The sequence below is a fragment of the Diabrotica undecimpunctata genome, chromosome 6 (genome assembly GCF_040954645.1).
Source record: "Diabrotica undecimpunctata isolate CICGRU chromosome 6, icDiaUnde3, whole genome shotgun sequence".
Taxonomy (NCBI): Eukaryota; Metazoa; Arthropoda; class Insecta; order Coleoptera; family Chrysomelidae; genus Diabrotica; species Diabrotica undecimpunctata.
This window is the reverse complement of record NC_092808.1, coordinates 63,690,231-63,716,817: the sequence shown is the minus strand read 5'-3', so window position 1 is coordinate 63,716,817 and position 26,587 is coordinate 63,690,231. Positions and strand designations below refer to the sequence as shown.

Here is a 26,587-nt window from a genome sequence, read left to right as displayed (position 1 = left end):
CAGCTTTTGATCGATATAGCCCATTGTAAGTTTTAAAATTGACACACTGTATTGTCTTCGTTTAACAACTCGTATTGTTTAACAAGGATCTCCTCCGGACCAGGTGCCTTTCCATTTTTCCTATTCTTAAGCGCATATAGTACCTCTTCATTTATTAGCATTGGTCCATTGTCTGGTTCTTCTATTGTTGAGTCGTGCAATTCTTGTAGATTTTCTATTTCACAGCATTTCTCATTCAACCAATTTTCCTTTGCTTCTCTTATCTTATTTTGTATTTATCTGTGTATCTTAACATATCTTGTTTTGTCTACAGTTTTAATGACCTTCTGTTTTCCATTAATTAAGTATTTCATTTGTCATCCACTCTTTTTTCTTTCTTTGGTACTTTTTATGTAATTCATCTTTACTTATTTGTAATATACGAGTAGTCTCTTTTAAGTTCTTCCATTGGATGTTTGCATCCAAATTTTGTGTCTATTTAGGCTCTGTTTAGGTTGTTTTAGATTTAACTAATTCATTCAACAACAACTGGGTTGTGATCAGAACCTACGTCAGAACCTGGATACGTCTTTGACCTTTAGACATTGCCTATTAGCCATTGGGATGCGTTGTTTCAGAAATGAGAACTTCTAATTCATTTCAGAAAAACCTCTCCTCTGTAACTCCATACATCAGGATGGAAGGGCTGGTTAAGGCAAAACATCTCTCTTGATGCCCTGCTATCACCCGATTCCCATTATTTCTCCCACACATTCATCGAGACCACCACACCCACACGAACCACCAAAGATTGTCAACCTCCTGCCTTAGCGAGGCTGCATCTCCCTTGCGTCGTCTGTCTTTCATTCACTCCTATTTCGGCCTGCGACACACAGTGTACGATTTGACTAATCTAGGTGGACAAAACTCTGAAACTCTCTTAAGTGATTCTAAATTACATTTTATGATAAAATCATAGTTAATTGTGGTAAATAAAAGGCATGACCAAATTTTAAATAGTTTTTATTGTTTTAATAGAAATTTTATATCTCTATCATGTCTAGAAAATTGTTTTAGTGGAAGTTTTCGCAACAACGATATATATGGATCAGATGATATTAATAAATATTTAATTAAGTCATAATTGCTTCGCTGTCTTGAAATTTTCATTGTATGTCCCAGTCTGACTCTTCTTATTTCTTTATTTTTAGCCTCGGATGCTTCTTCAGACATTTGCCCTACCGGTATTAGTGAATTTTTGATTATGTCTGCTCCATGTACCAATATTTTGTGAACAGTCACAGGCATGTTATACCATGGGTACAAACTTAAATATAGTTTCCTAGTCTTTATACAGTAGTTCTGAAATTTAACAGAGTCAATCTCATAACCAGACGCAACAGCTGCAAGAATCGTCCCAAAATTGTGAATGAGCCCTTCATTAAGGTTGATGATGCGTGCTGTGGTCGTATAATTATAAAAAAATGCTCTTGCGGTATTCCCATCGTTACTGGTACCAAATCCTGGTTTTACTTTGTCGATAATGAGACCCACTTCTTTAAATTTTTTCTTGATTTCGTCTTTCCTTGTTTTAAACATTTCTTTTTTATTGTCTCCTCTTACTTGCCACTCACAAAAATCTTGACGATAACTAATATTTAAAAGGCATTCCATCGTACGAATGTAAGCATGTAAGCTAGATATTCCAAACTGGTACATATTATCGTCTGGCTCTTTCGTTATTAATGCTGTATTCATTTCTTTAGATGTTGCCTTACAGATAAAACACCTTTGAGTTGATCTATTATCACTTAACACATTACACACTTTACCATCAATCATTGTCAGAATCATTTGATGCGTGACCGAGATGGTAACGCCTCGGACTTCTATAAGAGTTGGAACTAACTCTTGAATTTGACTTTCAATCGCTCTACATTCATCTTTTATCAGTGCTTCGCTTTCTTTCTTATAAATAAATTTGAGTACTCTACAGAATCTTGGTGATGATGGCCGAGGATTTTGCCATATGGTCTCTTGTAGATTGTTTACGAGTTTTATTGGAACTAATGAGATTATAAACATATATTCATCTGTGCTCTCTGGATCCTCAAACGGTTGCTTATATAAACTATGTCCTGATAAACCATCACACTCCCACTTATATATTAAAGAATAATTTTGCATGTTGGTGTCTAACCTTTCTCCTAGAATGTTCTTACATATTCTCTGTGCGGTATGATTAAGTAGAGCATCCAGTCTTACTTCCGCCGATATATCAGTCACTGTAATATTTTCAACTCGAGGATAACACTGCTCTTTTACCTTTGCTACGTAATCATAACATGGATACGCATTAAAACCTCTTTCTTTTGCCTCTTGTTGTACATTCTTATAAGATTGGACAGTAAAATTGTTTGCTATAAAAAAGGCCAAAGCTTCTTCAGGTGTATAGGGTCTTTGTTTCATTTGGACATCTAAATTTTTTCTTGCTTTCTTATATGTGGAAGCACGTTTTGGTGAGGCTGACGATACTTCTTCCATCAACATAGCAGCATTACGTTTGCCACTCGCTCGGACACTTAATTGTGCAGCAAACGATAATTGGTCTTTACTGTAGTCGCTAAGTAAATGTTGAATTTTCCTCTTTTTTGTCTTTTTGGAGCTATCCATAAAAGTTTTTTGAGGTCTACCACCACTAGTACTTGGTTTTGGAGATTGATTTGCTAATATCAGCATATCGAAAGTTAAATCATTATTTAACCATTGTTCGTATTCACTTAAAAACAAGTCCAGTCGTCTTTGCTTCTGAACCCATTTGACTCGAATTTTTTCGCATTCATTTTTTAAGAACACCTTTAACTGCTTCTCTTGTTCTTGATCAATATCCAGATCATCAAAACTCATCTTCACAAAGTTGATTACTGCATTTAATCGACCATTAGCCGGTATAGAACGCCAAAATTCAAATAATAATTTCCGCTTCATTTGGGCACCTGTAAACACAAACATAAAATATGTTAAAAAACGCAAGAAATATTAATTATACAATGTATTATGAAAGTGTACATAGGCGCCCATACCTATGAGCAGGGGAGACCATGGACCCCTTCTAGCTTTTCGGATGCTTTAAACTATATGGTTATCCAAAGTTTACAAAATATAATGTGAAACATCTTTACGTGTAGCCCCCTCTTAAATTTTTAATATGGGCGCCCGTGAACGTGTACGAAATAGAAAGTAGTTTAAGACAATAAGTACATACAGCTTTACTACACTTGACAACATAGCATATCTAAATGAAAGATACGTATGGCAAATGAATAAATAATTTTGATGACCTATTTTGTATTGAGTATTAAGACAAGTATAGTATTTAAAAATACATATCTGTTTATATTTTATTTACTAAATATGTTAAAAATCGCAAAAAACAGTAATTATATTATGAAAGTGTACTAAATAGAGAGTACTTTAAGATCATACCTACAGCTTTACTACACTTGACAACATAATATATATCTAAATGAATGTTACGTATGACAAATGAATAAAAAAAATTGATGACCTATTTTGTATTGGGTATTATATATTTTCAAATGCATATTTGTTTATATCTGGTTCATTAAGTAAATGCATAATTACCTGTAGATGTCGAATCCATCATAAAAAAGCACTTAAAATTGCACTGAAAACCAAGACACGTGTACACAAGTTAGCGTTAACGGTCATACTGAGCGGCCGATCGTCTACCTGAAAAAGGTGCAGGTAGTTTCGGCCATTGTTTCTAAAAGATCTGCAATCTGCTGGGGTCTTTGTTTTGTATCATCAGTTAAAGTATGTATTTAAAAGTGAAATGGAAGTGATTAAACGTAGTTTTAACAATAAAATTTAAATACCTTTTGTCCACTTAGATTAGTCAAATCGTACACTGTGCGACAGTCCGAACCCCACAGAGGTGCCCGTCGATCTGGTAGCACGAGATCATGGACCCTTGAACATATTTTTGTGTGGTAGCGTCGGTTGTTGTCAGTTGTGACCTCTCTACCGCATGTTCTTCTGGACACATTATTTCCATATTCTTTACCACGTTTAAACTCGCGATATCACCTTTTTAATACTTTATATGATACTGCAGGTTCCCCTTACGTATAAGTATTTAATCACCACTTGTTGCTTAACTCAAACAATTTTGATAGTAAGTTATCTGTCTTAAATTCGGAAATTTACAATAGGCACGATTCAATAGCTTTCATCTGTGGTGGGATTTTTTAGCCTACTTCTTAACAACTCTATTTTGACTCATTAAATTCTTAACGTCGGCATCGATAAAAGGCAGCCTTCATATGGTACTATATTTATATATTCGTATACCTGTAACTTCTATAAGTAAACTTCTAGTCATTTCAATAAGGTTTACAAAAAATATTAATATTTTTTTAATAAATCAATTTCTCTGTACATTACCGTTGACATTTTGGCTCCTGGTTGCCGTATTGCAGGATAGTGAAGGATGTAGGGAATTATGAAAAGATATACCGTAACGTTTTAATATTATTGCATCTGTTCTGAGTTGCTTGGAAATAATGCACCAACGATTCCTAATTCTAATTTGCATAAATTACAGGTGGATTGGCGGATCATAGTCTTTTCAATAATATTTAATGTAAAGTATTTTTTTATAAATTTTATTTTATGGAAAATATGATGTATGTAGGCCAAAATATTTAAAATACCTACTTGTAAAATTATTTTTTAGGAACTTTTAGGGATAATTTTTTAGGGAAACCGCAACGAATGATGAAACATTCTTGTACGTTATGCAAACATTTATAAAAACCCTTGAACATTCATTCGAATGTGGTGTAGTGTAGGAGCAGGTTGTAACATCTACCAAAAAAAATAAATTTCATCCTTGAAGTAATGTTGGTTTAAGAACTATCTGAAGATTTTGATTGCAAAATGGAATTTCTGAAACCATAATATAAAAGACAAATATGAACCCGCATTTTGCAAATAAGATAATTTTTCAGATTTAACCACATTCATGTAAAACTTTCATTGAAAACTTTTTTATAAACCTATACCTACATCAGCAATTGAAGCTATTAGCAAATTACGTTAGTAATTTAATATTTAATTAGTAATTACGTTAGTAATTTGCTAATAATCTACAAAGTTTTTGGCATGTACAAATCATCTACAAAGTTTTTGGCTTGGCTTTTGTGCAAAAGTAATCGCTAGTTGAAGATGTAGAATGCGATATATGTGATCCTTACAGTCAGTAAACCAGAAATGATTGTTCGAAGGGCACTCCAAAGATACTGTGAAGGATATAATGCTACAAGGAATTATAACACGGAGTCAAGGATCTGGTTCCCCTTTTAGTTTATTTTTTGCAGGATGATCCAAATTATCACTTTTCTTTTTAAGTTAATGCTTCTATATAAATTATACTGGATACCTGATAGGTACTTTTAATTTTTTAGATAGTCACTGAACTATTTAATTGTACCTATCTACTTTTTGTCGTTATATTTAACATCGTCTATTTTCAAATTATGTTGTGGTGAATGCGGCTTTTTCTATGTCTTCTTTACGTTTTTACTTCTTCACTCAAATGTTACTTTTATTTAGAAGTAAGTTGAAAAGAATTTACACCCAATATTAAATATCTCTAGAATCTAAATGTTTATCTATGGGAAGTGAATCTGTTCACCAGCTTATAAATAAAAAGTAGTACACAATTTGCAATGATTCACTTGACTTAGATTAATTGGCAATGACACTGCTGCCAGAATATATATAATATAATAATAGTCTCCCGTTTTATACCGCTGTCGCGGCTTTGGGAGTATAGCAGGGTAGTCTGCTATATCTAGGGCCTACGGTATACAAGGAAGGTAACATGGCCAGTGCTACGCTTCAACCGTCTATTATTACCCCTGGTTTTACCCAAGGTACTCATTTTTATTCAGGCTGAGTCGACCTGGGGCCTATAGACATTTTTAAAATGTCTAGATGTTCTTGCCGGCGGTGGGATTCGAACCCCGGACCACCGGCTTGCGAGTCAAGCATCCTACCGCTTGCGCTACGCAGGCCTAGAAATATATATATATATATATATATATATATATATATATATATATATATATATAATATTTTTATATTTATATTTAACATATTTATTAAAAAATGTGATAACTTAGCAATACAAAAGCCGTGTAGATTCTGATATCGACCTCTGAGGTAGAACGAGGTTTAAAACAAGCTCCACATAAACCGAGTTTTTAGGTGTTAAAAAGCATCAAAATAATTACAGTTTTAATTAAAAAGTGAATCTAAGTGATTTTTCTCACCACAAGTATAAATTCTGTGAGTACAAATATTTATTGAATCTAAATAATTAACATTTATCCACGTAAACAAGAATCAATTTTGGTTATAAAGCAACAACTTTTTACTGCTACCGTTTATCAGTTCTGATATCGACGGGACAGGACCGGACTAGGTCTTTGAGTAGAAGTGATTTTTCTCACCACAAGTATAAATTCTGTGAGTACAAATATTTATTGAATCTAAATAATTAACATTTATCCACGTAAACAAGAATCAATTTTGGTTATAAAGCAACAACTTTTTACTGCTACCGTTTATCAGTTCTGATATTGAGGGGACAGGACCGGACTAGGTTTTTGAGTATTATCGATGATAATACTTAAAAATGGATAATTTTCCGCCTCTTGGGGCCCCCGAACAAGAACTGGAGCAACGTTCATCAAATACAAATATGAAACAATCTTTTGCAACTGTCACAAATCAAAATGTACCTAAAATTTCATCCAAAACACAAGCAATAGTTTTTCCTGCGCTGGAAAATACAAAGTTGGAAGACTATCTATTTGCAGTTGGTGATTTAATGCATCCAAAAAATATTCACTTCTCCTCTAGAACGTCAAATGGTTGAATTTGCATTTATCTAACAAGCGAAGCTTTAGTTAACAATTTTCTACAAATTAACAAAGGGATAAGAACTGTAAACCACCAAAAAATTCGTAATATATCTACACCATCTACACCAATTAATAAAGTATGGCAAATGGTACGAAAGATATCCGGGAAAAATACCCCAAACCACATTAACTTCTTAGAAGAAAAACAAAAAATATACACTTCCCCTCTATTCATAGCCAATATTCAAGCTAATAGTTTTGAAAGATTCTCAAGTGATGATGTTTTTCCTCCAGATTTTTTGACCAAAAAAGAAAGAGAGGAATCCAAAGGTATTGATATACCGCCTGATGAACTTTCTCCTTTAAATTATCCCATAACCATGGATGAATTAGAATACTCACTCAATAATACGAAAAACTCTTCTCCCGGTCCTGATAACATCCCTGCAATATTTCTTCAAAAACTTCCTTCATCTGCAAAGAAACACTTGCTGAATATCTATAATAATATATGGAGACATAGCAAGTTTCCAAAAATCTGGAGTTCATCTATCGTCATCCCTATTTATAAACAAAATCAACCAAAATCTGTCACATTCATATAGACCTATTTCTCTAACTTGTGTAATGTGTAAAGTTCTCGAGAAAATCATATCCAACAGATTAATGTGGTTTTAAGAAAATAATAAATTACTTGCCCCGGAACAAAGCGGATTCCGAAAAAATCGTTCAACACTGGATAATCTTATTAGTTTAGAGTCTGAGATTCATGAAGCAATGGCATGTGGACAAAAATGTATCGCAATATTTTTTGACATAACTAGAGCATACGATACAGTTTGGCGACATGGTATTATTCAAACACTTAGTCGATGGGGAATAAAAGGTAATATAGCACAATTTATAAAAAATTTCCTATCTCATCGAACTTTTAATGTACGAGTTAACGGTACTTTATCTAATACTAATAATATCTAATACAAAAATTCAAAGAAACGGAATTCCAAAAGGATCTAATTTAAGCGTCTCCCTATTTCTTATTGCAATAAATAATATTATCTCCACTTGTGACTTACCAGTAAAAGCTAGACTCTTTTCAGATGACTTATTCATTTTTGTTAAGGGGATAAATGATAAAACCCTTCAGACCCATCTACGGAAAGTGCTATGGAATCTCGAATTATGGACAAATTACACAGGTCTTCAATTATCAACAACAAAATCAAAGGCTATGTTATTTTCAAAAAAAAAGAAATTATATCACTCCAGAATTAAAACTATTTAATAAAGAAATTAAATATGTTGAGAAAATTAAATGTTTAGGCATGACATTTGACAACAGATTATCCTGGAACCACCACATTCATGATCTAAAAAGTACGTGTCAATCTGCACTTAACATTATAAAAACTGTTGCACACAAGACGTGGGGAGCAGATAGTAAAACACTGACCCTTATGTACAAGTCATTGATCAGGTCCAAATTCGACTACGCTTGTATTATTTATGATTCAGCAAAACCATATATCATAAAACAACTCGATCGAATACAAAATAGTGCTTTGCGAACTATACTAGGTGCCTTTTATACTAGCCCTATCGAAAGTTTACATTGTGAAGCTGGAGAAGTCCTCCTGGAATTCCGAAGAAAACAACTTTCACTAACATATGCGGCATCAATATAGGCAAATCCTATGAATCCTGTTAACCACTATGTAAATTCACAACGTTTTAGGAATATCTTTAAAACACATGCTAGACTTCACGTTCCTTTTTATAAAAGGGTAAATAAATACCTCAATGAACTTGAATTCAAATTTCAAGATACCTATTGTATACCCGATATTAACACTGTTCCCCCTTGGACTGTTCCCATCCCATCTATTAATACCAAACTCTCCATATATAAAAAAGTAGATAACCATTATAATGCATTATATCAATATGTCCTCCAAGAACTCAAGACATACAGTAACCATAATCTTATATATACCGATTCCTCTAAAACTATAGTTGGAGTGGGAGCAGCATTTATGTCTAATGAAACAAAAATATTAATGAAACTCCCTAAATTAACATCCATTTACACAGCCGAGTTAACCGCTATTCTCAATGCAATAAATTATTACGGATTCCCTAAGTTCTGTAATTGCTCTTAATAAACTTACATCCTAGTCATCCAAGTCTACTACTTATTAAATCAGCATTAAGCCAACTGCAAACTATGAACATAAACGTCAACTTTGTATGGATTCCTTCCCATATCGGAATTGCTGGTAATGAAGAAGTAGATTCCTTGGCAAAACTAACAATCTCGAGTCCGGAAGCTGTAGAAATCAGAAGCATTCCACATCTAGATATAAAACCTATAATCAAGAACTTAATAATCAACGAATGGCAGACCAAGTGGAATCAGTCAACATCCAAACTACGAGAAGTAAAACATTCTATATTACCTTGGAAATCAACCCCAAATAAGCATATACATCAAACCATCCTATCTCGTCTGAGAATAGGCCACACCGCCATTACCCATAAACATCTGCTGGAGAGTGAATTAAAACCACAGTGCTACGTATGTGATATTGTGCTCAGTGTTCGCCATATTTTACTGGAGTGTCAAGATACCTTACAGGCAATATTAAGTGACCGAACTGATATGAAAAATTTGACATCATACTTACATTCCATAAGTGTACTAAATAAATGGTAAAACTCTAAATTGTACAACGCCAATGACCCTATGAGGTTGAGGCATAAATAAATAAAAAAAAGCCGTGTAAAATTGACCTCGATAGATCTGCAGCAACAGCCGAAAACCTCTAAACAAAAGCCGAAATAAATAACAAAAATAACTTTCATCGGCAATAGCAAAAAAATGAAGTCAATTTAACAGTTGTACTTCGATAATTAGTTCAGAACTGGTATTCTTTTGTTACTGATTTTTTATATTTTTGTGTAAGTAGTTTATGAGAAATAACAAAGGTTACTTAAACATGTGTTGTATAATGATTTTTAATTGGCTCACACTTCCTGGTCTATAATTTCTATTCGCACATAAATGGCAAACGATAATATTATTCAAAGATTGCGTGGTAAGAGAAACTTTTTTTGAAAAATTAATAATCATTCTCCTGGGAATAGACATGTTCACAAGAAGACTGGTTTAAAGTTATACAGAGTGATTTAATTAGGAATCAGTAAGGTACACTTCCGATAAGATTCAGACTTCAATAAACTATGGTATGAATGTAATATAATGCTAAACAAGCAAGTAGAATATTGAAGTATCTAAAAAGAACAATACCCCAATACGAAACCCCAATCATTTTATTAGTATTAACTGTTTTCTCTAGTTAAATTTCTTGAAAATTATATTTCCTTTTTGGTTAATACCAATATTAATCCTTATCTTAGTCTTGTCTGGTTCATACTGAATATTTTCTGGTCTCTTCCTCTTCGCTTTCTTACACCTGCTTATAGGTCTACATAGCTTTCAATAACAGAAATAACTCATCTCCATTTATTTCCCATTGGTGTTTCCCAATACTAATCGTAGATACATAAAACTAATTTAGAATAATTTTAGTATCTAATTACATTTATATTTGGATTGATATTTCCATCTTGAAACAAGCATTTTCGAGCATGTTTCTGCTATTCCAATATCTATACTACTTATTATTTTTGATTAATTCCACACATCAGCATACATTAAAACCATATGTACATCCTTTATTTGATAAAAACATACTGATAACAGTCACATGGATCTTGATGTCCAACTTTCTATAACATTACTTGATGTTTTGTACATTTTATAATTGCAGCTTTCTTAATTTTCACATAATTCTGACTGCTAAACACCGTTGTGTATTCTAACATATCCTTCCTCAATATTCATAAATACCATGGTAATGCTAAATTGTTTATTACCTATAGTATTTCTCTACTACGTGCTAGGTATATCATGCACTGTCCCACTTGTTTTTTTTTATCTTCCTCCGCTACTTCTCCCAGGAACTTACAATTTAAAGATTATGCGTCATGGGTAGTCATTTTCACGTTAAACGTGTCCTAGTGATCTTTTTTGGTATCTATTTGGCGCGTTATTATATTTTGGCATGAACGGATGCAACGCCTAGACTTCTCTTATATATTTTTTTCTCATTTTTCTTCATTGGAAGTGGAACTTCCACTCGAACATCGACAAGAAGCAGACCATCCAGAGAGACTTGAAAATGGCAAGTGAGATCTTGCCGAAACGTCGTCAAAATGGTTTTTATCAAAACCAACAACATTTAACGCGGAGTCAAACCCGGAATACCATTGATATAACATACAGCTCCCGCGGAAATATCAAAACTAACATATATATATATATATATATATATATATATATATATATATATATATATATATATATATATGTATATATATATATATATATATATATATATATATATATATATATATATATATATATTATATGATCGTACTTCAGGATATTCTTGTTTTATTTGTTTGAGACAGTAGTTATTTTTTAATTATTTGCTAAAATTTGTTTCATCTTAATTTAAGATGACAAATAATTATAGCGACAAAAGATTATGGTTCTGAAACTATTTTACACTGAATATTGCTATGAAAACTTTTACACTGAACATTTTATATTTCTTGGAAATAAACCACACTGAATGTAATTAAAATTGTCTTTTTAATTTTGACCATTCGTCATTTTTGCAATAACAAATAAATTACATTACATTACATTTAGAGTACTTTCATAATCTATACAGAAATTACCCATTACAGCACTTACTTTAGGCAAAAAATGAAAAAAAACTAAAAAAATATGTATTTTGCACCTATAAACGCTCATAAATAAACAATAAACAAAAATTTTTTGTTGAATGAACGGGGGATTGCTCCTGAGGTTGCCCTTTATAACCTAGGCCACATTAGATAAATTCCTGGATTACAGTGTAAAATCACCCTTTTTTCCCCCACAGCCTGGGCTATAAATGTTATCTTTACGGGTGTACTGTGTAAATTAATATAGTTTTATTCTGTAAAAGGGCATAAAATAATTATTGATTAATTGCCGTTATGTAAGTTGTTTACTTAATATATTATTGCCAGTTTACACAATATATGCAAGTATGTTTGCAATTGACAATAATTTCTCACATAAACTACCTGTTTTTAGGCAGTGCCTCCCCATTTAAGGTTTCCTACAAAATAATGGTTTCAGTCATTTTTATTGAAATGAGTTGCACAAGAGGCGTCAAATTTCGTGTTGGTAAAAGACTATTTCGTGTTGGTAAAAGACTTTTTAATGAATTTTATTTTATAATTTTTAAACAGTTTTCTAAACTGTTTACGTTAAGTTTGTTAATTATCAGGAAAAGAGGTAACGGAAAAAATACAAATAGAAAATGGAGTCATGCAAATAGCATTTTGAACGGTATTGTTTATTTGGAACGTAAGGTCTTTGGAACTTTTTGAACCTGAGGATCTTTGACGGTAGATTTCAGGTACTTTTTGTTTGGCTATTACTTTCATTACTTATTATTATTAATATTTTTGTTGAAAGCTTCGTTACTGCAACATATCTCTTGTTTCAGATTATTCCAACCATGGGGTACGTTGTTAAGAAATTGGCAGATACTCGCCGTAACCCATCCGGGTTACGTGGCTTTTCTCACCTACGACGAAGTTAAAGCAAGACTGCAAAGATATATAAACAAGGCTGGTAGCTACGTGTTTCGACTGTCATGTACCAGGTTAGGTCAATGGGCCATTGGTTACGTTACACCGGATGGAGAGATTCTGCAAACTATACCTCAGAATAAAAGTCTGATACAGGCGTTGTTGGATGGATATCGGGAAGGATTGTAAGTACTTCTTATTTTTAATTATAATTGAATAAAAACGTGTCGACGTTCATCTATCATTTATTTCTAATTGTCTCTCTGTAGCAAGTGTAAAAATTTCAGTTACATTTCGAATTCCGCACCAAACTCTTAAATTTCTTCGTAACACTTCTCTGTTACGCAGTCGTTTACGTAATGTTCATATTTCTAAGGTTTCTGTACGATTCATTGATTTTAAATTAAAAGACTGTTTCAACGCCCTAGGTTATTACGGGCCATATATAAAATATTACCATTCGTTTTCTATTTCTTGGAAGGTTTTCTTGAATGCCCTTTTATCTGTTTGCTACTATGGTTATATCGCCTGCATATCCTATTATTTGTACTGCATTCTTGTTTATAGTTCCTGCGTTTGACAGCTTTTTTATTATTTGGTCTAGTGATAGAATCAATAGTACCGTTGAGAGCGCATATCCTTGTCTTCTTCCTTTTTCCATTTGGTTATTTCTGTTCTTTCTCTTCCAGTGTCTATTGTTGCTTGGGAATCTCACATTGGCATTTTGACCATTCTTATAATTTTATTTGATATATTATTCTTTTGTAAATCTTGGATCATTTTTCTCTTGTTTAGTTTATCAATTACCTGTTTAAAGTCCCGGAAAAGTATATGTGTTTCTCCGTTATACTCGTATGTTTTCTCTATCACTTGTTTTAGCGTATGTATAGCGCCTATGTTGATTCGAAATGGGCTGTGGATTTTGCTGAGAAATAAGTTGGTCCCGTTTGAGTTTCTAGGTTTGGGTTTTGTTGTCAGAAATGTGTTGGGCTTTTTGGTGATAAAGACGATCGAAATTGTCCCATAATAATGGATGGATGTTGAAATATTGTTAGCAAAAGCTGGGATGCAAAATGAAAATCCAGATATATTTAAATACGATAGTTTATTTGATGTCTCATTAAACTTAACATTGTTTATTTATTTGAGAAAAAGAATAATCAAAAAATCAAATACGCATATAAAGTTGAAAGTCTTATATGAGTGTTTTTGCACTTTCAATGTTAGCATTGTCTGTTCTTGGCAAGTTTTTCGATATTCGGTTGAAACTGTATCAGAGCACACCTCCAGTCACTTTCAACGTCTAGCCTTGAACGGTATTTTGATTGTATATAAGCCAATGCAGAAAAACCAGATTCGCAAAGATATGTGGATGAAAACTGGACTAATAACTTCGCAGATACTAAAGCCACTTCTGGGTAAACAGGAAAGTAGGTTAACCAAAATTCTTCCAAGTCCATGTTTGCAAAATCTGCTTTTGCTTGTGAATCACATTTTAGGTCAATTGCCTGCTCTTGAAGGTTAACTGCAAGAATGTCAACTTGGATATGAAAAGGATCTCTTGTCAACTTAAATTCCCAGTTTTCCGAGCTAACATCTGGAAAGTACTTTCGAATTTGATTTTTCAGTTCTTCCAAATGCCGTGATATGACGTCTTTCAAATCCGAAACTAGATGCAGTGGAAGGGTTTGAATATCATCAAGAAGGTCGTTCAGTTTAGGAAAAGAGGACACAGTTCAGTTTAGGTAAAATCTACTACCTGCTTAACTGCTTATTGTTGGTTCAAAGTGAATTATTATTTTTAAATTATTGATTTCATACTTTATAAATAAAATTGTCGCGAAATAGAACACACTGTATTTTATTACATTTTTCGTTTTCATTTGTAATTTTTATCCGATATAATATTATTGTCTTCTATTTTTTTATCTAAAAGACATATTACAATTTGTAAGAATGTTCATTTCATAGAGTAGGCTTTGGTAATTTTTTTTTATTAACAAAATCGCATCAGCCAAATTGGCTATTAGCGAAACAATGATAGCGAACAATAATTTGTATTACATTGATAATGTTAGTTTAGATAGCATTTAAAACGTTAATTGAGGTTAAGAAACTTTTTATGTTTGAAATATTGTACTGTAAACCTAAAATATCACTAAGTTTGTTTGATATGTTGTACAACATGCGCTTTGGCGTTAGTGCTGGACATTTCTCTAATATATGTTTGGTTATTAATTTTTCATCACAGTTGTCACATCGTGGTTCTTGTTTGTTGGAGAACACGTAGCTATTAGTTAATCGCGTATGACCCAGTCGGAGTCGCGTTAATATTACCTGGTCTCTCCGACTTGTTGGTAATGTGGGCCAGGGTTTTATCGATTTTTTAACATCGCGTAGCTTGGCCGATGACACTTTCCACTTTTCTTCCCACATATATCGCACTTTATATTTAACCGCCGCTTTCACGTCCGCACTCGTAAATGTTTTAGTACACTCCGCACTATCACTACTTGCAGCTTCTTTCGCAGCATTGTCTGCCTGTTCATTTCCTGGAATTCCAATATGGGTTGATATCCAGAATAATATAATGTTTTTTCCATTCAGTTGAGCGGTGTGGATTTCTTCTTTTATCTTGATGGCTAAAGGATTAGTTGGATAGACATATTGGATTGACTGTACGGAACTTAGAGAGTCTGTGAGTATAATATAATTGGTATTATTGGATGCGTTGACAGCAAGGGTGGCCTGGTATAGAGCATATAGTTCAGCAGAGTAAATGGAGTACTCTGAAGGGAATTTGTATTTATTTGTCGATGTTGGGGTTATGACTGCAGCACCAGTACTTTCATTTGATTTAGATGCGTCTGTGTATATATGTGTATAATCCTTGTAGTTGTGAAGCATATCGTTGAAGGCAGATTTGATTAACTGTGGGTTTGTTGAATGTTTGTCGAAAGAAATGAGGCGGGTTAGGCACTGAGGGTTCTTTATTTGCCATGGAGGAATTGAGGACGATTGGGCGGAAAAGCATTCTGGAAACGTGTAGTTTCATTGATTTAAATAGTTTCTAATCCTTGCGTAGAAAGGTTTGGCAGTTCTTGGCTTATTTATGAAGAGATTTGGGAATTTTTCTATAAAACAACTGTGAATAGTAGGGTTTTTTGAGTTAGACCTGATTTTTGCGGCGTATGCTACACTGAGATAAAGTCTTCTGTCTTCTAAGGACGGTTCACCAACTTCACAATAAATACTTTCGATTGGTGTTGTGAGAAAAGCTCCATCTATTATACGTAAAGATAGGTTGTGAAGACTGTCAAGTTTTTTTAGCAGTGTCTTAGTGGCTGTAGAACACACAGTAGATCCATAATCTAATTTTGATCTGATTAATGTTCTGTATAACATTAAAAGTGTTTGGCGATCCGCACCCCATTTTTTATTGGCCAGAGTTTTTAGAAGATTTAATCGCTTGTGACAAGATAAGATCAAATTTGTTATATGAAGTTTCCAGCTTAGAGTTTCTTCGAATGTCATGCCCAAGAATTTTATTGACGTTACACGTTTTAGGTTTTCATCACATAGTCTTAGGTTGGGGGGTGTTTGTGATATTTTTCTTAGAAAACAGGATGAAGGCTTTGGTAATGTTAGCAAGGAAAATAAAACAAAACATGTGCCATCTATAATACCTGTCACAATGTGGATTGGAACTTATGGTCCTTGTTCACCAGAACTAAATCCTCCTGATTTTTTTTATTTGGGGAGTTTTAAAAAACAGTATTTAGAAAATTGACTTTAACACGAAAAATAATTTACAAAGTATTTATTAAGCATCTAGAAAAATAAAGCTAGCGCATATATTGAATTGTAAAATCTGTAAGAAAAATATGTCAATTATTATTATAACCAAACGAGGAGCATTTTGTACATTTATTATAATTTTTGTTTTTTTTTTTTTTTTTTAATTAATTATAGTTATTACGTTGTTTATTATGTTATTATTGTTGTAAAATGAATTTTGGTTGCTAAGTATTTTTGTGTTCTTGGTAAATTTGTTATTCCTTTTTTTTTAGTTGATTGATCTTATTTCTGGTAAATAAAACTGAGAAGGATTAGTGTCCGCATAATAAAATGTTAAAATGTGTTACTGAGTGTTTTGTTTCTAATTGTCTTTAACGTGATGTCAAATAAACAATGTATTTTTTAGAGTATCTCCAACGACTGAAAATAAATACAAAATATGTCATATCATGTGAAAGAGTTTTAAGAATATAAACGAAAAATGCCAAAATATATAGGGTGTCCCACATAAAAAACTTATGTTGGTATTATATTTCTCTAGTGTGGCCCCCTAAAATGAATTTTGTACGCCACAGAACCCTTTCATACTCTTAGCAAAAGTTCGAATATAAAATTTTTAAAATTTTTCTTAATAAAGAAGATATATAATAAGCCTGTCGTTTTCGACATTTTTCGGCAATCGCCCTGTATCTCGATTTTATAGGGAATTATTATTGATTTGATTGGCCAATCGAAACTTTAACGAAAAAAGAAGTTATAACATCTTATCTGCTTGTTTTCTATCTTCTCTAGTTTTCGGTATACCCAGCTCAGCAAAACATACCACTCACCCTCTGTAGTTCTTTTCCTGTTTATTAATATTATTTATTTTCCTGCACGAATGCACCTCTCACAAGATTGTATTGTTTTTTTCCACTCACTATAAAGCCGATCTTGTTTATATTATTTGTTATCGACAGAAGTCTTTTAACACTATACACCATATTATTCCTTATCGTTAGGATTACATTTTTCCCGATCTTTTCACTGTATAATGTAATGCTTCATTTGTATGTTTATATTATTTATATCGCAATTAGTTTTAATTAGTATTAAGTACACAAATGTTTCACCACTGTATCTGCCCGAGAATCGAGTTAAGCTACAAGCTAAAAACACGTGTGTTTCTATCTTCATCTAGCTTTGGAACCATATTAATAATAATTATTTCCTTCAATTAAAATATTTGGTGTTACATTCTCCCAAAAAATTAATCTAACTTGGATTTCTCTTATTTTTTTTTCAACTTCACGTATATTTACTTAATCCCAAACATATCATTTTCATTCGTCCAAAAACCGTTTTTAAACAGAGTTAATCGAGCAGCGAAATTTAAACAAAATAAACAAATTTATCATTTCGTAAAAACTGTGTTTTCGACAAGTATCCATAAACAGGTCGACTTTTTTTTAGGTATTTTTAAATGCAGGTTTTTAATGATATATCCGAATGAAGTTATGTCACTGGTTTTGACGTAATAATGCCGTCGATGTTATGAATGGACTGTGAGGTTATGACATATCTTTAAAGCCTGAGCGATAAATTAATTGGTGCTTACAGGGGAAACTCTAATATTTAATGCATTTTAGTGCATTAATAATTAACATCCCATCCTACAAGATCTCTGAATATAGTCTTTCAACTAAATCAAACGTTTTATTTAAGCCCTAGACTAATGCCAATCAGTAAATCTATATGTATCTATATTGTACCAATATATATATGTACCTAGATTGATACGCACAATAGGCCGATAAGACATAGGATATATTTTTTTATAAATACAATCATAAGATTGACTAATTACAATTATTTTAATCAAAACTCAAACTTAAATATATACAATTTTTTAACAGCTCTGAAGGAACTAATGAACAATATTTCTTCATTCACTTCTGTTTTGTACTTTACTTTTTTAGTCTCTCACCTTCACGTGCTTAAGGTCATCCTCTACTTTATTAATCTACCTCGTTCTGGGGCCTGGACCTACCTCTTCTGGAACCGTTTAGTTTCCTAGTCATAACTAGTGTAGCTATTATGTTCGTTGCCATTCTTTCTACATGTCCCAACCATCTGATCCTTTGCCACTTGATGAACTTGGTGATGGTAGCTTCTTGGTACAAAGTCATTAATTCATTATTGGTTCTTCTCTTCGTCTCCACCCGTTTTGCTATTTTCCTGCCTTCGAGTACGCGTCTTAATATTTTTCTTTCCCTTATTTCCAGAGTATCCTCTTTCTTCTTATTTAATATTCATGCCTGGCAGGGATGTGTTAATGTGGGTCTAATTACTGTTTTATATATTCGGAGTTTGCCTTGTCTAGTAACTCATTCATTTAGGCTCTTAAACTGCTTAATTTTTTATTCATTTTGGCTATTCGTTCCATGCGCTCCTGTCATCGAGCTCCCATTTTTCTTTTTCGTTTTCTTCGAATAAAGTCGCGAATAAGCTGACAAAAGTTGATATTAAAGAGCTTTTCATTCACAATACTTAACGAGGACCACGTTGCTCAAGTGAGAGAGCTGTATTGGGGTATGTAAGGATATAGATGATAAAAAAATGCAGATCAAAAACAGATAGATAGACGATAGATAATAAATAGATAGCAAAGTATCACAGTTTAACAAAGAAAACAAGAAACACGGAATATAGCAAAATTGTAAAACTAAATTGGCGCCAATAAGTTTTAATCTGAAATATAAACTCAAAAATAAATAAACTGAATAAACATTTTTCTCAAAAACGTCAGAAAAACTATGTCAGAAAATAAGCAAATAAGCAAGTAACATATCAGCAAATTATCAACAAAAATCATAAAAATTGACATATTTAACCATAACCTGTAAGAAAAGATTATATATTTAATAAAATACTTAAGAAGAATTATTTTATTATCTTCTACAACAAAATTCAAATAATTTATATCGTCTCTACTCAAAAATAAAATAATACGTCCCAATAAAAAATTATTGTTTATTAAACTGCCAAACAAACATGAATTGTAAAAAAAAACAATAAACATTCAAAATTAACACTTAAAATTTTTTATTAATAAATATATATTATTAAACATTAAAAAAACATTATGACACATATTGTCATCAATACTTTAAACAGATTGCAGTTTAAACTCATTGCGGAAATTACTTTCATAAAAACTTTAATATCTCAACAAAAAAATTATAATCAAATGAATGTTTGACTGCAATCTGAACGAATCTCAATAGTCATTGTTCCGTTTTATTCTAAAATTAACGGTACAAAATTATAATGTTACATTTACTAACATGCTCAAAAACAAACTAAAAATAAATCAACAAAAAATGATAAAAGTTACTGTCCCTAACAACAAAAAAACAGCCGTAGGCCTGGAGAAAAACAGATGTTGGAATCCACAGGAACAGGTAGTGAATTATATCATACCACAAGGGTGGTTAACCTAGTCGGCAGAAATCAGATATTATAAAATAATTCTGTGAATGCAAGCGCAAAAAAATTGAATTGCAAGTCGGACTCACAAAATTGTGAGTTTCTCGATGTTAACTAAAGCAGTGCAACTTGGGAGATAGGATATTTTCTATCTCGATGAGTGACCCTTATTTTTTAATTATAAATTCAAAACATTTTATATGACTTCACCTCTACAGTTTTAGTTCATTTGATCCATGTAGTTATAAAATATCATAAAATGACGTTTAACAAACGTCATTTTACATTTTTATAATTTTTTATAATAAATTGAGAATGACTGAATCGATTTGGCTTATTTTGGTTTTGAAATATCTATTTGAAGTTCTAGGAAGGTCTAATGGTGAGAAAATATGATGAAATTATAAGGAAAATAGATGCAATGGTTTTATTTTCCCATACAGTTAGAACATACCCATATACACAATGTTTTGTACAACTCTACGACCTCTACAGCGGTAGTTCATTTGAACAGAAAGTGACGTTTAACAATTTTCTCGTCTTTTTACTTTTTTCATATCGGTTAAACTCGAGAAAATGAAAATATGATGAAATTGTAAGGAAAATAGTAAAAGTAGTTTTATTTTCCCATACCAACAGTTATAATCTACTGATCTATACCATCAGATATCAACTTTTATTAGTTGTACCTACTTATATGAAGTGCTTTAAAAAATGTCAATTTTACTCGAGAGTAAAATAATTTTATTTTTAACAGAATTATTTATGTTTAAAATTAAAAATAATTTTAAAATGTTTAACTTTGTTTATTTACAATAAAAAAACTATTTTTCGACATTTTCTCTGCAATCAAGTTGTCACCAGTTTATCGTGAGATATATTTGCTATAAAATATTATTTTATTAAATTAAAATAATATACGACGACAATTTTCATAGAACTATTTATTGCTTAACTATACATGTTTACAGAACTGAGTGTCGAATGCTACTACTAAAAATACATTACAAAACGTATAACAGAAGCCCCTAGGGGAGGGGGGTCGTTTCTAAAAACTATAAGATTTTAACTTTTGGAAATAACGCACATTACAAATTTATTCATATCGTCCTTATCAGAACCATCTACAGACGCAGCGACTGCGACAACAATAGCCGACGGATTTGCCGTGTACCTACTTTCTAAAGGGAGGGTTTAATCTACAAACTTTCACCAGGAATATGTAAAACTGACAAACATTTTAATCTTTTAATAGATTTCTGGAAGCTAACTTTAAGAATTACCGATATGAATCTAAAATAATAAAATAAAATCGACAATAACATGAAGTGAATTATAATGAGACGGAACAAAAGTTAAAAATTTAAGTTTGTGCATTAATTCGATACATTTTAATAATCATAAATTTAATGATAATTTACAGTCGTTGAGTTGCCTTAAATTAAACACGCGATATTAGTTTACGTTCTTTTTTCCATTTTAAAAGTTTTGTGGCTGTTGTTATTTTTTAATGTTAATTAAGTATTGTTTCAGTTAAAACACATATTAAAAAATAATAAAACCTATTTTCTTTGTTTTTAAAGATATCTTTTAAGACTATAACATAGTTTCGATGTAAATGCACCCTTGTATCTTGTCCTCCAAGAGAAGTAAATATGTGCCGAACAGTGTAAATACAAAAAAATCTAAAATAAAAAAATCAGCGAAATCCGTTAATCCATTCACGAGAAAATAAATGGTCAATCACAATGAGCATATTAATTTTTGGTGGTGCAAAACTTGGGCGGACGTAATTTCGGCCGGAAAAAGAGCAGGTACTAAAAGCCGGTAGGTAAATTCGGCCGGAGGTTTTAAGTTGCTTCCTTATCTCATAGGTATTTTCGGCCGCAAATCAAATAAAATAACAGAATGCTTTATATTAAAATATTTCTTTATTTCAATAAAATTATTACATCAACTTATTTCTATAAATTAAGTAAACTATAAATTTTTAAAAAACGTTTTGATGTGATACAGATTTAACGAAATTAATTCTAGAAATATTGTCAGATCGAAGCATATTTACCATGTTTTCGATAAATTTTAGTTTGTTTTTTACTTGTTTGTCTTTAATTTTTGCTGGAATATTTAAATTTTTTATTTTTAAATATGCATCGATCTGACAATCTTTTAATTTTTCTATAAAAATAAATATAGAAGGGTGACTTGAATAAAAACTAGAATTAAAGTGCGAATGGAATGATTCGCAGGCATTTGTGGTTCTTTTAATTGATGGGTTTTCATATGCCCATATATTTGGTGGAAAATGAGATTCTGGCGCTATGTAGTTTTCTAATAAATAGTCTGCGTATTTATCTATAAGTTTATGGTCCGGTTTGTATGACATGAGATCAAATATGAAACAATCTTCAACTTCAGAGGGGTCTAAATAAGTTAGCCCAAAAGTATGAGTAAGCCATTTGCTTTCCTCGCAGTTTTTATCTTTATACATTTGGGTTAACCCTAATGATTGTATTTTCCTATACCACGCCTGGTGCAAGTGGAATCTACAACCATTTAGTTTGGTTTTGGGAAAGACAACTTTTAATGCGTTATGAATTGCGATTTCAAAATCCACAAATACCTCCTTCGGTTCAAAAACAATATTATAAAGTTCAAAAATTTTAGATTTTACCAACAGAAAAAGTCTCATATATGTGTCACTGGTCTTATTGGGCAACAGACAATACAAAAGAGGAACATAATGCCCATTTTCCAGTCCATGGATGGTAAATAACTGATAAAAATATTTTGTACAATAAGAAAATGTGCCATCCATGTAAAAATCTTTCATTTTACATAAACTTATTATATTTGTATGGCAAGAAAAAACAATGATATTATCAGCTGTGCTGTTAATAAACAAAAAATTTTCACCTGTTGTGGTTTTCGGTCCATAACTATCGAGTACAGAATGTACATCGTGAATATCCTTAGGCAGGGCTGGTAAGAGCTTACGGCGGCTGTTGTACAAATTTCTTCTTATTAGACTGACATCTATCGATGACAAATTCTCTGGCAAATGATTTGAAAGAACGCTTTTAATAATTTTTGAAGGTTTCTCCGATATGTCTTCCTCAGCTTTGCGCTTGCATGAAGTCGTCACTATTTTTCTCTCCAACGTAGTTTCATCGGACTCGTGGTTGTGGATTAATTCACTTCTAGTAACTGTGTATTCCGCACCAACAGTGTACAGTTTGGCTAAACATCTTAAATTTTTCTTTATACACCTCCAACGTACTTCACCACTTTTTAATACGTCCTGTTTACAAAACTGAAACTTTTCTACAACTAGTAAGTCACAACCGCGTGAACTCTTAATTACTGAAACAGATGCCATCGTATACAAATAATATATTTTATGCTTTCTATCGACTAGTAGCTTCAAGATAAGTTATAATACTGACTAGCTATAATAATTTTATACCTGTTATTTGTGAATTTTATACATTTAAAGGAATAATCTTAAGTAGGTACAACATAGTTATTAGAATAAAGAGATAAGTAAATTAAAGGTATTTCCGACAGGTACACAGGATTAGGTATTTCCAAATAAATACACAATTAATATTTTACAGAAACTATGAAGCGTAATTACCAATATTTTAATCTCATCGTAAACATCAACCCCTCGGCCGAAATTACCCCTGTCATAAATGGTACCCCTTGATTTATGCAGGTAGGCCAAGGGATTACCGGCCGAAATTACGCCCGCCGCAAAACTTCTGCGGTTAAGTTTATTAAAGTTTAGTGAACAAATTAAAGGATTTACCAACTACGAAGAACCCCGTAACGCAAGTTTGGTTTAAGCAATGACTAATATTGATGTACATTGTAAATCCCGTAGTTGATTGACCTTAGAACTTGAGAAAGCAAGTAGACGTGTACACAATACTCATTATAGTTATCTTATCTTACTTTTAGTTTGGACTTATTTTTATTTTACTTTGTTGTAAAATGACTTATTGTTTTGAATATAAACACTAATTTACGGTGAAATATGATCAATGAATATATTTATTATAGTACAGGAGTGATAGTAGTAATGAAAACAAACTGAACTAAACAAATATGGTTCTGAAACTATTCTTGTGGCATATTTGTTACATCGAATATTATATTTTTTGATATTATTCCTTTAGGTATTGGTCAATCAAGGAAGAAATAAGTTAAATAATATAATATTTTGATATAAGGTTGAATGCTCGAATAAATGAATTTTAATCATATCAGGAGAGAGAATCATTCTCTCTCCTGATGTCACCCAATATGTAGCTTCTTCGAATTTATAATAATTTTTAAACTGTTTGTCCTTTGTCTCGTGTTGTGTTTATGTTCAGTTAATAATAATATAATAATCAGTTAATGTTTATGACATTAACCATATTGTTGGATAGCCTAATTTTGACGAAATGCTCCTGAAGATGCTCTAGGAGCGAAAGTACTTGAGCAAGATTTAATAAAAACTTTGCTCGATATCTGTCTTTTATTTGATTAAAAATATAATATTTGTTTAAAATGATTCATTAGTACGACAAATAAAAGTAAATAATTCAGTTTTTTATCATAATATAGGTACATACAAAAAATTACAGTTGCGTGAGCCCAACGTTCTCTGAAATACTTACTAACATCGGGGCGTATATGGACTTTACAACTTCTCCACATATATACTGTCTGACTGACACAATCTGCATTTCTGCTTGTAAGCTGCTTAAATATTAAATGACTCGATTAGTCCCGACGAATATCTTTTGGTATGTTATTAGGAACTGACGCTGAAGCTCTGGAAGAATTCATTTCGAGCAAGCGTAATGCACATTTAATTTAAAATCTATTTGGGACATGTTTGTGTTCTATACAATATTGTATGTAAAACACTTCTTTGTATGTAAAACACGTCTTAATTATTAATAAAACAACTGATACACTTCACACAAATAGATTCGCTTATTTTAATTACTCAAAATATGTATAAAATTTGAATGTTTCTCCTTGAATTACGGTACCAGAATAAATAGCTTCCCAAAGATCCCTTGTCGTCAACCGGTCGCAATCGAAAAATTAAAGATAGAAACGGTAGAAAATAAAAGAGTTCGTGGACGGGCTGATAACACACGAGCTAAAACGAATAAAAAATACAAATTTTACATTATACACTGTAGACAGACTTTAGTATATATCAAAGACGTATCCTAAATATATTGAGATAATTACAGTGATCCAAAAATATTCTATTATAATTAATAATTGTTTTTCGATCAGACAACTAGGGCACACATATTGTTAACATGCGTGTCTAGTTTAAAAATACTTTTGTTACAGCTTAAGCTCAACCTTAAAGATTCAGCATTTTTCCGATCGGTAAGTAAACGGGCCGATTTGTCATAGACCGATATGTTATAAAATGATAAAGAGACCAGCATTCGAGGTCAATTAATAATCGTAATTTAGTTTAACCAGTAGGTAATTGTATTCAAGATCTAAGCATACGTAATTAATACATCGTTCAATAAGTAATGTCATCTAGAAGTGATCCCGTTGTAAATAGTAGCGAATAAATACGTAACATCACAATTTAATATATATTTACATTTCCTCTCTCGAGTTCAAGATGTAGTTGCATAATAAATATCGCCAATCCAAATAGGCATTAATATGGTGGCGATGCTATTTTCCATCCATTTAATATAAGACAATTACATGAATATTAAATCCAAATATGTACAATGTGCATGAACAGATATTATATAATTTCTACGAATTTACTAAGATATTATCAAGAGTATTTGTAAATAAAGGCCACCACAATTTTCCCCTTTTATATCAATCTTGCAATTAGCTATACCAGTATCGTGTAGATCTGCGCGTCCTATGTATGAACTGTATTGAGATATTATAAAAGGTTGTGTTACATTCATTACCTGTTTTTTAGTTCTGTTATATCTTTTTGCTGCTTTTATAGGCTCTACATGACAATGTGTACTTATCAAGATAACCGCAGATAAATGCAGAATTATCGCACCATCTAGTGAAAGGAATATAAGTATCTATCAAAACAACAACAGTACGATCCTTGTTCTCTTTCTTTTTATTATTTTTCATACTTGTAACGGAGCATGCCGCGTTCGATCGTCTCAAATTGTTGCAGTAGCAAAAATATCCTTCAGATTTTAATTGTTTCAATGAATTGTATGAGAGTAAAAATTGTGGAAGAAAACTTCGTCATTATTCTTATTGTCGAAAACTGTCAACAATTCTAAGACAAGCTGTGGTTTTAAACTCAGAGAATGTTTTACTGTTTTAGATGATGCCCCTGAAGGAAGCAATTTAAACTGACTGGTTTTCCCTTTATAAATATTTTACAGGAACATCTACCGAAATAGGGTACCATTTCCTTATCCACTGCTAAATAGTCTGTAAAGGTACCAAACTGCATAAATTTCTTATTGCTTATATCAAAAAAGGGCCTAAAAAGTCGTTTTGGCTTTTCCATTGGACTATATCTTCGTATATAGCGAGATATATCAAACCTCTACTGTTACTGTAAGATGCATCCTTATTTATTATATTTAATGGTGTCTTGCACCCAAGTAAAAATTTTAATGAATTAACTGAATTTGAAAATAATATTTTTG

General features: G+C 31.9%; 1 protein-coding gene across 1 annotated transcript in view; it reads left to right on the top strand.

Moving 5' to 3' along the window:
* Nucleotides 1-26,587, top strand: part of Cbl (E3 ubiquitin-protein ligase CBL) — a 242,503-nt gene that overhangs the window by 159,842 nt on the left and 56,074 nt on the right. The window contains exon 3 of the mRNA XM_072534757.1: nucleotides 12,560-12,829. Within this exon, the coding sequence (XP_072390858.1) occupies nucleotides 12,560-12,829 (270 nt within the window). The remainder of the gene's footprint in view (nucleotides 1-12,559; nucleotides 12,830-26,587) is intronic.